The sequence below is a fragment of the Alligator sinensis genome, unplaced genomic scaffold (genome assembly GCF_000455745.1).
Source record: "Alligator sinensis unplaced genomic scaffold, ASM45574v1 scaffold170_1, whole genome shotgun sequence".
Taxonomy (NCBI): domain Eukaryota; kingdom Metazoa; phylum Chordata; order Crocodylia; family Alligatoridae; genus Alligator; species Alligator sinensis.
Window position 1 is genome coordinate 3,593,562 of NW_005841863.1, and position 13,520 is coordinate 3,607,081.

The 13,520-nt window shown below is 43.8% G+C and overlaps 1 protein-coding gene across 7 annotated transcripts in view; it reads right to left on the reverse strand.

Moving 5' to 3' along the window:
* Positions 1 to 13,520, reverse strand: part of LOC102382780 (neural-cadherin-like) — a 123,102-nt gene that overhangs the window by 69,373 nt on the left and 40,209 nt on the right. For 5 of the 7 annotated variants that reach the window (XM_025216626.1, XM_025216631.1, XM_025216638.1 and 2 more), the window contains exons 2-6: positions 9,330 to 9,527; positions 8,639 to 8,864; positions 6,638 to 6,842; positions 3,816 to 3,927; positions 2,262 to 2,511 (exon numbers count right to left, since the gene is read on the reverse strand). In XM_025216626.1, the coding sequence (XP_025072411.1) occupies positions 2,262 to 2,511; positions 3,816 to 3,927; positions 6,638 to 6,842; positions 8,639 to 8,864; positions 9,330 to 9,456 (920 nt within the window). In that variant the 5' untranslated portion in view covers positions 9,457 to 9,527. Of the gene's footprint in view, positions 1 to 1,585; positions 1,658 to 2,261; positions 2,512 to 3,815; positions 3,928 to 6,637; positions 6,843 to 8,638; positions 8,865 to 9,329; positions 9,528 to 13,520 lie in introns of those variants that run through there. The other 2 variants (XM_025216646.1, XM_025216652.1) reach the window with 2 other exon arrangements.

Sequence of the window (13,520 nt, forward strand, 5' to 3'; positions counted from 1 at the left end):
TCATCAGCAGCATATCTCTAAAGATTTCTGAAATCCTGGCGTACATCCAGAAAAAGTGCTCTTCTAATTTTAGATCTGATCCTAGCTCATAATTCCAAATGAGGATTTGGATATATGAATGCAAATCTCAAAACCAAAAACTAGGGGTGCTCTGATAAAGACTGTCTTGGCCAACACTGATAGCTGATTATTAGCCAACCATATACGCTGATACCAATCCAATAGCTTATCTACAGGAATGCACACAGGCAGCTTAGAGAGCAGCATCCTGCTAGTAAATCTGTGGAGGGGAAGGGAGATGGGGGAGGGAAGGGGAATGGGGGCAGGGGCAGGCACTGCACAGCCAGGGTGGTGAATGTGACCCCGGGTCGGGGCGTGGGACAGAGCCACAGGCAGCTCATCCAAGAGGCACTAGGGAGTGGGGGGACTGCTCCCCACTACTGTGCGCACCCCTAGGGGAGGCATGTGCCCCTCTGGACTTGTGCACAGGGTGAGCGCAGGCTGCCCACTGCGGGCTCAGGGCCAGGGGCTGTGCTGGCCTCTTCCCAGTGGGGAAGCTGGGCTGGGAGTGGGTGGGGGCAGCAGTGGCACAGAGAGGGGTGGTTACAAGGGGCTACAGGGAATTTGGGAACCCTGCGCTGGCCACAGGGAGGGCTTAGGGAGCTATAGCTACCCCAAGGAAAAGGCAGCAGAGTGGAGCACCCCAAGCAGGGATGATGCTATAGGGGGAGTTTGTAGAGCTATGGGCACCCCAACATTCCCTGTAACCCCCCTGTAGTAATCCCTCCCAAAGCTGCCACCACTGCTCACCCATGGAGCTGAGCCCACCCCGCCTCCGCCCACCCTGCTTCCAGCCCCCCTGCCAGGACAAGGCTAGCACAGTCCTTGGCCCCAAGCTTGCAGCCCACCCTCACCCTGTGCACAAATCCAAGGGGAACATGCCCCCCATGCCTCCCCCCAGGGGTGCATACAGGTGGGGAGGGGTGGTGGCTCCCTGCCACTCCTGCAGCTCCACCCTGCACCCCACTCCAGGGTCACAAACACTGCCCTATATGGGCAACACCTGCCTCTGTACCCCTTCCTCTCTGTGGGGGGCTCAATCCGCCCCCTGCCATGCCCCTTTCCTCCCCCACGCCCCTTCCCCACCACAGACTTTGCTTTCCTGCATGTAGCAGTTAATCAGCAACATTATCAGCTACACTGGGCAAAAAAAGTCAATAGCCGATAATGTTAATTTTCCTTTTATCTGTGCCAATCCAATTTGTGACCAATATATCTGCGTACCTCTACCAAAAACCAGAGCTGGAGGTATTATAGAATCCCATTTCAGAAGAATTTGTACTTTTAAACAATCAACTTTTTTTACCTTTTGAAGTAGCTATCCTACTAAGTATCCTACTGACTTTCAGGACCAGGTTCTGGGAGGAGGTATAAATTCAACTCAGTTGGGCCCCATTAGACCCAATTTCACCACTTACCATTGTGTGAGAGAATGTAAAGGATTCAATTTTGATATGACTGGCACAAAGAGCTGGAAAAAGATACAAGCAAGAAGCAGCCAACTTTAAAGTAAGTATTCACATACCACTCTTAGTTGCTTTTTCTGCATCACCTATCTCCTCTGGCCCCTTTGTTCATGTTTATACTAGTTCTGTGGTGCTCCCAAGGGGGTGTCATTGAGAAGCATACCTGCTCCACAGGAACTAAGTCTGGAAATGAGGCAGTGAAGCTGCTACAAGGGTGCCCCCTGCTATTCTAAAGAGTGATGGAGATAGAGATTTCAAAAGTGGTGATGAAGAGCATCCTCTAGATAGTTTTCCTGCCTCTCTTTGACATCTGGCACATGGAAGCCGGTGGACAGGTGTGCTTCTTGATATGAATGTGCCATTTATCTGTGTTACAAATGGTAGAATCTCTTCAATTAAATGGACTAAGTACAAAAGATTATATATGCAAGGGTGATATAATTTAAGAAAGTGAAACTCTGCAGGATTCCAAATAAATTTTGGGGGAGTGCAAAAGAAATACTACCAGTAGGTGCAAGTTATACCAAATTAGACTCTCTAAACCTGACTTTTCAGACTCAACAATGAATGTGTCACAAAGTCCCCTGAAACTAGCTTTACATTTTATGAATTAAGAACCAAATTTAAGGTCTCATTTTACTGGTGGGGATGAAAGGGTCTGGCCCTCTAAGCACATCTCAATTGGATTATCAATATAAGAGACAAGAGTAAAAAGAAAATATCTTATATATTTACATTGCCTGGGAAAATTCAGGTGCTTCATCATTCACATTTGAAACATGGATCCTAACAGTTGCTGTGCCAGTCTTTGGCTCTTCCCCTTTATCTACAGCCATGATTATAAACTCATAAAGATGGTTGGGTCGCTCATAGTCCAACTGTTCTGCTGGAAAGATAGTACCCTGAGAAGAAATACTAAACTCTGGACTCAAAGTGTAATATAGTATTTCAGCATTTTCTTCCGAATCACAGTCGCTGGCTGCCACTAGTAAAACAGAAGGAAAAAAAGATAGTTTCTAAATCAAAGTCTATGAATTAGATTGTTAAAAACTTTATAAAAAATAACAAATGGCATATACACAATAATAACTTTGCCTTAAAATGTAACAGTTGAAAGAATTCCTTAAAAAAATCCACAGGATATAGTGTTTCTATAATGATTGACTACACTTCGAAAGCTACAAGGACCAGAATCTCCATAAGTGCTGTGGCAAAAGAAGATATTCAATTCTCTGAGTAGTTGCAGCTATTGAATCATGTTAGGCTTTTTCTTCATTAAAGAGCCCTCTTACCAGAAATCTTTTCTCTCTATGCATACTTATAATCTTATGCTCACCTGATTTGTACCACCCAAATTAACTTTGTCCCCATAATCCCTGATCCATCAAATACATGATTAACTTTACGTAAGCAGTCCCCCGAGTTCAACTGGACTTCTCATGCGTGTCAAATTAAGCATTTATTTAAGTGTTTGCCAACTAAGCCTCACAATCTGCAAAAATACAGTGAAACCCAAAACAACATTATCAGAAGACTGCAAAATTCTATTATTCAATTCAAGAGATCAGTTTTCAATATTCTGCTAGTAATTTACTAATTTAATTTTTGTGCATACTTTTGCAAACCATAGGAAAAAGTAAATAAAAGAATAATCTTAAATCCTTATGCAATTGTTTGTGTTTGGTGTAAATTTGTTTTGCTACTTGACTACTAATTTTTCCATAAGCATCTTGATTATATTATTTTGCCATTTCACATTTTTCATATCTTCATTTTAAACAATAAATCTAGTAAGGTCCAAATTTTGCTCAACTACTCACAACACACAAGACCCCGAGTACAGCAGAACTACTGTATATTTCAGTGAACTATACTGGGGCAAAGAAAAAAGGTGGACATCCCACAAAGACGCTCTTTGTAAAGCACATGGATGTTTCAGTGGTGCTACTGGCCAAATTCATTGCCATCCCTCAGAACACGGGATATAGCAACTATGAGGCTACTGCAATTCCATGGCTGCAGCAGCAACCACATTTGCAATGCCCTACATAATCTCATAGAAAAAATGTGTTTCTTTGGTTCCTCTTCTCTCCATTTAACTTCTTTGAGCTATACATACAGGAGCACGGGAGTGTAGGCCCATGACCCAAACCTACAGTATGCCAATTGCCACCTCAGAGTTATGAATACCCTCAAACTGGTAACTTGTGCTTCCGAGGGAAAATTCTAATTAAGAGCAGAAAACAATACTCCTACTGAGGGTAATAAATAGCTTTGAAAAGCGCTTACCTTGCAGAAGTGCAGTTGTCATAGTAACTGTTTCAGGAACATTATCTTTGTTGTAGATTGACTGTTCGAATTCTGGGGCACAATCATTCACATCTTTGATTACAACCGAAACCTGAATGGAAAAGATGAAAGCATTAAGTAGTATCAGAGTAGATCAGGGTAATGCCTTCATGAGCATAGATATATCTGATGCAAGGATTGTCTAAAAATAATCATCTTCGAGGATGCAGAAGCGATAGCCCATAGGAAAGGCCGATTTTGCTATACTGCTCTTTTCCAGCTGAGAACTGTTCTTTGTATCAGACAAATTCCCACACAATAGCAGTTGTCAGATCCCAAAATTCTTCTACAGCAATATTTTTTTGTTTTTCTCATTTTCTGTTTTCTTAGCCCTCTCTAAACTTGCAATATTTTCTATTATGTCTACCTGCCAATACTAAAACTGTCAAGCATACAGCATGAATGTAGCTGAGACCAGATTTTGAATTTAACTACACTTACTCCACTGAAGAAGTTAGACCAATGCAAATACAGATGTGCTCCTAACCTTGTTTTAAAATATTTTCATTCCCTTTGGTCAGTATTATGGCTCAAGAATACATCTACCCTACAGAGACAGTGAGATGCTGCATAAATCAGGCTACATGGAGCTGTGTGATGTTGTAAACTAGACTGCTTAATACTTAGGTTAGCTGGAATATGTCTATGTTATGTTACTGTCTGTAGTGTAGACTAGGGATGTAAATATTGTTTAAAAAATTATCTGTTTAACCTCCTCCAATTATGTCAGTTAAATGGTTAACTGACAGCTCACACCTAGTTTAGAGACAGCCAGCAGGAACAGTCCCGACCCTTTATGTCTTCACTGTGCGCCCAGCACTGTGCAAGCCCCAGGTCACTGGTAGGGAGCCATGGGCAGGGGGCAGCAGGCACAGCTGCGCCACTAGGGGATGGTGCCCAGCTGCAGAGCCATGGCTTCCCCTCACCTTCATGAGCAGGGGCTGGGGATGCAGATAGAGCCTGAGTTGTAGACCTCTCCTTTGCCCGGATCCTGCCACCATTGGGAGGGAGTGGAGAGGAGGGAGATGGCGGGACCCTACAGGGGTCAGATGGCACCTTCCTGCCACAGCAATGAGACTCCCAGCCCCACGGTGGGTCCCTGACCCCCCTGCAGTGGCAGGGCAACAGGATCCCTGTGCCTCCCACTGTACTTGTGCTGCCACAGCCTGGACCTGGAAGGCTCTTCCACACTGCTGGGCCATGCTCGCCCCCATTTGCCCTGGGAGGAGGAGGGTCTGGTCCCAGTGGGGTGGCCTCCACCAGGCGTGCTGCATCCTTCCCCTCCTGCCCATGGTGCTGGGGTTGTGTGGTGCCTTGCCCAGCTCTGAGGTGGGGCTGAGTGGGGAGCTGGCTTGGCTCAAGGAGGTGCCACAGCAGCTGGAGCGGGCAGCGCTGGGTACTGGAAATACCTCATTTAGAAGCTTGCTTGGTTATCTCTACCTGGCATTGCATTACTTCTTGTAGACATATCTATAGTCTTCCTCCAATTTAGAACAGCATAACTCAGAAATAATTTTACAATGACCAAGTTGTGCCAATGTTAAAAAGTTCTAAGTAAAACTGCAATAAGTAGATGTGCCTGCAAAGTAACCTTACTGGCCTTCAAATCCCACCTTCCCACTTTACAAATCTTCTTTCATTAGACATAACAGCAACTATCAACAATGATTATCCACTGCTTGTGTGCTATGGCAACAACTTGTTATGCTAATGTGACGGACTAGCTGGTAGTGATTTGGCCCAGGGGTTTTGAAAAGGTAAAAAATGATGGGAGGGCTTGGGATTCCCTTTCCTGACCAACCAGGCCCTGGAGATGGGGGAGGGTTTGCCCCACCCCCATGGCCCAGGTAGAGAAACTATATCTGAATTAAGACTCACCCTCCATGTCCCCAAATTGGCCCCTCTGGCCACCTGGAGGGGGATAAAAGGGGCAGTGCAGCTGACTCGGGGAGAGACCAGCAAGGGATGACGAAGAAGGAGCTTCAAAGAGCTGGCAAGAGCTGGGCCAGCGGGATGGAAGCAGTTGCCCCAGAAGAGCCCAGGGGAGTAGGACCCGCAGGCGGTGGTTGAGCTCTCGGCAGCGCGGCACGTGGCCGGCAGGACAGGCTCCCTGCTGGGCTCCAGGATCCCCAGCGAGAGGCTGGGCAGCACAGTGTGGCCCGCAGGAGAGGTTTCCCACCCAGCTCCAGCGAGAGGCTGTGTGACACGGCATGTGGCCAACCCAGGAGACTCCCAGCTCAGCTTCTTGTTTCCCCAGCAAAGAGGCTGGGCATAGTGGTATGCAGCCAACCCAAGAGGCTCCCAGCTCAGCTTGTGGTTCCTCCAGCAAGAGGCAGGTGGCTCAATGTAAGGCATGGGGCTCCCGGAAAGTCAAAAGCCCTAGCAGCCAGGAGTAGTCCTAGCACTGGTGGCTGAGTGGTAGAATTCCTGCCTCCCAGATGGGGAATCTGAGTTCAAGTCCTAGCTGGATCAAGTAGGTGTGAGTGAAGTGGCAGGGGGAAAAATTTTGTCAGAGTGGAAGGGGTCATTGTGTTCCCCCCCACCAGCTGTCTACGCCCTATATCCTGTTGTTATTCTGCATCTCATATTTTGTCAACCAGTATCTTCTGTTGTGTCTGTTTGCACCTCATATTTTGTCAAACATGTCTGCTGCCACAGCACCCTAGTTAAGTATCACTGCTATAAGGAATCTGGAATAACCTGGAGAAGTAGCAGGAAAATTGGAAAGACTGATGGAAAAAGAATAATTGCAGAGTGTTTACCTCAACTGCACTGCTAAATTGTTCCTGGCTTTCTGTTGCTCTAACCAGAAGAAGGTACTGGTGTTGATCACTCTCATAATCGACACTCCGAGTCAAGCTGATTTCTCCTGCTGCTGGGTGGATGCTGAATAGGCCACTAGGATTAGTGAGTAAGCTGTAGCTCAGGGATTCATTTTGATAGGACAAAGCAGAAACTGTAAGAAACCTGGATGAAAATTAAGCAAACTGAAAAAAAGGAAAAAAGAAACTGCCAAAGAGAAAAGTCATCAAGTTCAAGTGATTATTTTCTTCTTTGAAGTTCTTAAAAAAAAACTTCTTATAAATCTCCTATATTTGTTCTTCTATTTTTATTATTTGAAACAGGAAAATATACAATACAGTAAAATTTCAAACTCAGTCATGAAGACTGAATCGAAGAGGAATTAATTGGAGTCTATGAGAATTTTACCTTAAAAACCATGGAATTTGCCCCTAAAAATGGAAAAAATACATCACTTAGACATATGCTGCCTGATCACATAGAACATGCCTTATGAAAATTCCTTCGGTCTCCCACCATCACGCAGAATCAAATAGAGAAGACAGCAGCTGAGATTAGAATTTTCTTCCTGCATCTTTTTATATTTCTGGTCAGAACTTCCAAGGTTGATACTGTATTTGAAATGCTGATATTGTCAAAGGCTGTTTCAGATCTTTTTTATGGTATTTATTATTTGTATTCTATAGTAATCAAGAATCCTAATCATGAACCAAGATTCCACTGTGCAAAATAGTTGGCCAATTTATCCTATTTAATATAGGATAAATAGGCCTGCAGGGGTTCTCCAATGATCTGTATTAGTAATTTTTATTATTACACAATGATAGCTTGCTTTCAATAGGGGGCATTTTTATAGCAATGGCCTCTGTCACATTATAATCTGATTACAATCAAGATTAAATGGGTCATTCCTTCTGCAAACTGCTGGGGAATATGACAAATTGGCTGCCTAGCTGGCTAGTATCCTCTTAACTCTGAAAATATTTTTGAGTGCTCAGAAAAAAAATTGTTACAAAGAACCTTCTTATGTTTAGCTTGAGCCTTGACTGAATCCAAGATGGCAGGCATGAAATACTCTGCTAGAATTCCGCAGTACTTCTAATACCACAACAGAGAAAGATTTCTATCCATCAAACTTTTAAAGAAAACACACACACACAACATCAGTTGGTATCATTACATTCAGAAAGAACGTAGCTATATCCGCATTGAAAAATGTAATAAAAATAATAGAATTGGAATACTATATCTGTTACAATACAACATATCAGCTTAAAAATCAACAGATGTGTCGATCCATTTTGGGTATACTTTGTCCGAAACATTACAGCAAGTCGTTGAGGATGGTGGGATGGAAGTGAAGGTAGAATTTATCCCACCATATTTAACAGCATTTTCTAGCCCAGTAAAAGGTTTTGCATTATTGTACCCGATTTTCGGTCATATCTATCAGACTGGCATGATGAACCCACCCAAAATCAAATGATCAGCCTTTGTGGCATCTTCCTTTTTGCTTAGTTTTTTGTTGCAACTAATAAAAGCAGCAAACATAACCATTGCTTCTAGTTTTCGTATGATGTCACTGAGTTTTTTCTAAATGTTAACAAACTTCCTGAAGTGGAAGAGTACACACAACAGGATATTTTCCTTCCCTTCTTAATGCCTCAATTGTTAAGGACATTATTAAAAAAAATTATGGTATGTGCAATGTCCACTACCTGCTATTATCAACATACTTTTAAAATGCAAACGTTTTACCCTTCCTCACCACTATTTGAAATAAAACAATGACTGAAAAGTACACCCACTATATCTTAGATACCTTTTCCATTGGGTAACAACCACGTATCATATCAATTGCAATCTGCCAATTCCATAAATACTTTGGGATAACAGTATCACAGTTAAGCTAGGAAGCCTTGTTACAATTTGTATGGAGGTGCTTTTAAACTGCTACTTACACTTTTCCCTGTGGAAAGTCTTCAGGAACATTGGCAACATATGATATGTTGGTAAACTGTGGTGGTCGAAGCCCAGCAATCACAGAAATAGAGGCAGGAGATCCTTTGTTACCAAGTTTATCTGCTGCTAACACCGTCAGGAGGTACTCTCTGTCCTTTACAAGTGGCAATCCTGTTGTTTTAATCCAGCCAGTGTCCTTTTCAACAACAAATCTGTCGTCTCCACCTAAAATACATTTAGGTATCAATATACACATATACACACACAAATCCTGAAATCATGACTGACAACTACTTTTTACTGAATGTGAAAAAGAAGTGGAAGGCCCATTTCTGATACTCTTGGATTTTTATATTATTTTTAAATGTACATGAACTCCAAATCAATCTAAAACTGCTTTCATAATTACTTTGCTAAGGTAGAGATTCCTCTGCAAGGTTATCACAATGTGTGATATTATACTTCACTACTTTGGTATATGGGTCCTAAAAAGAAATGAATATGCTATTAGTCAAATACAGAAAGTTTATTTTCACTCATCCTTTACTACCAATATGGGAAAAACTCTCACTAGAGGCATGCAAACAAATTCACCTCTGAGGATAAACAGTACTACAACTACTCCTGTTGAGTATAGAAGGAAAAAAAAACAAGTGTTAAATATTTGCAGATGCATGTGTTATAACTTACCTTCCAGGAGAAAGTATTCGACAGCTCCATGGACTCCTTCATCTCTATCCACAGCAAGAAGCTTATATACTTGTGTTCCTGCTGCAGCTTTAGGAGACACCACAGCCAAGAATGGGAATGGCTCCATGGCCCATTCAGGTGCATTGTCATTCACATCTGTCACAGTAACTTCTAAACGCAGCAAGTACCAATCCTTTCCTGACAGTTAACAAAAAAATAAAGAAATGCTTAGCCAGCTGCTTACAAACACTTAAAATAGAATTTCTAAAATCTGTTCTGAGAGGATCTAGTATAATTGAAAGAAATACTTGTACAAAACTCAGTTCCATAGTTGACAAGATGCAGATGTTCTGCTGCACTTAAAATAAACTATTTCATAAGTAAGGACCTACCAAATTCACAATTTTACAATTTTTGCAGAAACTAAAAATATAATCAGTCGTTGCAAAAAAATGTGAGAAGCAGCAGCTGGGGGTGAAGGTGGGGGTGGGGAGAGAATGTAAAGTAAGGGGGGAAAAGAAGCTGGAGGTGGGGAAAGATTTTCATGCTGGAATGCAATGGGCCCCCATGCCTCTGACAAAAAATCTTTCTATAGGTACATAGGGAGCAAGAAAAATAAAATAAAATCAAGCTCCACTGTGGCACACAGAGGGGAAGCCCACAGTTAACCCCCATGAAAAGGCAGAGCTCCTCAACTATTACTTTGCATCAGTATTCCTGAAATCAGACGAGAACTGGTCACCAGACCAGGGGCACAGAGAATACAGCAATAATAGCGGTCCTCATAAAATCAGGCCAGAACTGGTGAAGATATTCTTATATCAGCTGAATGGTTTCAAGTCAGCTGGTCCAGACAACCTTCAACCAAGAGTGCTAAAAGAGCTGGCCAAGCTCATAGCGGTGCCTCTGGTGAAGCTGTTCGAGGAATCATGGAACTCAAGAGTTGTCCCTAATGACTGGAAAAAGGCAAACATGGTATTCATCTTTAAGAAGCGAAAGAGGGATGACCCTGCCAACTATAGAGTGGTCAGTCTGACTTCGGTCCTAGGGAAGATCTTTGAAAAAATTGTCAAGGAGGACATTGCCCTCAAGCTCGCACCTGGTGGGGTACTGAGAACCAGCCAGCATGGCTTTGTAGAAGGGAGGTCATGCCTAATAAAACTGGTGTCCTTTTATGACCAGGTAACTAACCACCTGGACACGGGACAGGAGGTAAATGTCATCTACCTAAATTTCAGCAAGGCCGTTGATACCGTTTCCCATGAAATCCTGTCAGTTAAGTTGGAGAATTCTGGCCTAGACCAGGGTACAGTGAGGTGGGTTGGGAACTGGCTCAGCGGCCAATCCCAACGAGTCTTGATTGATGGGGTGGCCTCATCCTTGGAAGACTGTCTCCAGTGGTGTACCCCAGGGATCAGTGCTTGGGCCCCTGCTTTTTAATATCTTTATTATTGACTTGGACAAAGGTTTGATTAAGTTTGCGGACAATACCAAACTGTGGGGACAAGCGGGCACATCAGAGGACAGGTCAAGGATTCAGGACGACCTTGACAGGCTGGTCCTATGGACTGAACAAAACCAGATGAGGCTCAATGGGGACAAATGCAGGGTCCTTAGTCTGGGTAGGAAGAACCCTCACCATATCCATACAATGGGTAGTGGTCCACTGGGTGGTACTGCATCCGAAAGGGACCTAGAGGTGACGATCGACCAGAAGATGAATATGAACCACCAGTATGACAAAGTCACCAACAGAGCAAATAGACCTCTGGCGTGCATCAGCAGATGTGTCTCCAACAGATCCAAAGAGGTGCTCCTCCCCCTCTACTCAGCATTGGTGAGGCCACAGCTGCAGTACTGCGTCCAGTTCTGGACACCACACTTCAAGAAGGATGTAGACAAGCTCAAAAGGGTGCACAGAAGGGCCACCCACATGATCAAGGGTCTGGGGGGGACAGGCCCTATGAGGAGAGACTTTGGGATCTAGGACTGGTCATCCAGAGCAAAAGGCGGCTGAGAGGCGACTTGATAGCTGCCTACAAATATGTCAAGGGTGAACACCAAGACCTAGGTGAACAACTTCTAAGAAAAGTTCCCCCCTGACCACCCCTCCAGAAAGATGTGGACCAATAGAGACAAGATAGTTGAGGAAAAGTTTCAGCTGGACATAAAGAAAAACTTATTGTCTGTACAGGTAACTAGAACCTGGAACACACTTCCAGCAGAGGAGGTGCAGTTGCCATCTCTGAAGGTCTTTAAGAGGAAGCTGGACAAATACCTTGTTGAGCTCATTTGAGCCCAATTACCTCCTGCCCATGGCAGGAAACTGGACTTGATGATCTTATAGGTCCCTTCTGGTCCTTCTTTCTATGATTCTATGATCTTGGAGGTAAGGGCAGGAGCTATGGGGAAATTTGGAGGCTCCTGGTCCTGGGCATGACCTAAGCTGCACGTAAAAGGGGGGCCTAGTGGGGCTGTTTGTGGCAGGATAGCCCCCAAGAAATACAAGACCAGTCACTCCCCCCTAGTGAAAGGTGAGTAGGGGTGACCTTAACCCCAACCCCCACCATCTGGTGGGTACTTGTGAGAACTGTGGGAGCAGTGGGGCCAGGTGCACCCGTTAATAGGCACCTGAGTCCAGCAGACACAAAGGGTCCTGGAGACCCCAGAGAGGGTAGTGGTGTTGTGAATAGTGACAGTGTGGGCCCACTCAGAGTAGGGAACTCAAGCGAACCAAAGGTGCTGCGTGTGTAGTGCCAGAGTGGGAGCAGGCAACCCCTATGGCCCAGAGGGGGTCGCTCAATGGAGCAGGGCAGTAGAGAGGCCCAGTGATGGGCAGTATGCAAGAGGCCCCTGTGAGAGCAGGGCAGAGTAAGTGTGCATGCGTGCATGATAGAGGCCCAACAGTAGACTGAATTTGACCCAGCCACGAACCGGGGTGAACAATAATCTGGATGCCATCTGTCAGGCATGGGCCACAGTATAGGGAAGGTTCGGAGCTGTGATAGCGCCCCCCTGGCATCAGGGTAATGCAACAGCAGCCTCCCGCTTAATAAATCACATTAACATTCAAGTTGTAGTAAGCGAGTTAGAGCAGACTGCCCTAGGCAGGCGGGAGGGCTGACTTGTGATCTGGCCTCAAGTTTGCCCCCTGACACAGGGCCCCAGAAATCCAGCTCACCCGTCCATGGAAATGAATAGATGGCCATCTGTCAATCTTTGGGGACCCCAGAAGTCCTGCCTGTCCCTCAGCCAATCAGAGGTGTGGGGGGCCTGCTATGCTCCACCACAAAAGTGGTACCCACCACCACGCTCAAACCACAAAATCAGGAGGCAGCCACCCCAAATTCAGTAGGTCCCTATTCATTAGAGCTTCATACAGATGGAACAATATGTACAAATACTGTCAACTCCAGGATCAGCTCTATATTCTAGGAATGCTGTTTATTTGAACTGGTCAGATTTTTTTTTTAAATCTCAGATTTTCCATTAAATTTCGCATTTTCCAAGAAATGTTTGCTTGTGATCAAAACTTGTCCAAAAAATTGAAATTTCCAGGAACGTCATCACCATTTCTCTGTATGATAGGTTCTATCTTACTTACTGATTTTATTTGTTTACAACTTCAGTGTAAACCTCTATCAGAATTTAAACTTTCGTTTTTATAAAAAAACCCCAACACTTTAATTCTTCTAAAATCCATAAATGGGAGATAAATGTGATCAACTGGTTAGTTATCTATTTGCTACACATCTATTGTTGTTTAACCAATCAATAATACCACTAGAGATCCTAAATCAGAAATAAGAACAGAAAAAAGTGACAAAAAAAGGAAAATATTTTCTCATTGAAGAAACTTTCCTTAAATCTTCTGTATCTAAAACTGGAGTTATAACTCAAAGCCAGAGAGGTAAACATAACAAAAATCTCTTTTATGAATACAGAATTCAAGGGATGTGGTAAAAATTACAACTACAAGGAAAGCAAAGCAGAGATTTTAGAAAAAGTCACCTCTTCTAGTTATCAATAAAGCATCTCCTGCAGTTATTTGCTTGCTCCAAAGATTGGTAACACTTTACTATTTATTATTATTACTATCACAAACTATTACCTGCTACATTAAAGAACATACTTGTTTCATAGTAGCTAGGGTCAGGAGGGACCTGAACAGATCATCTAGCCTGACCTCCT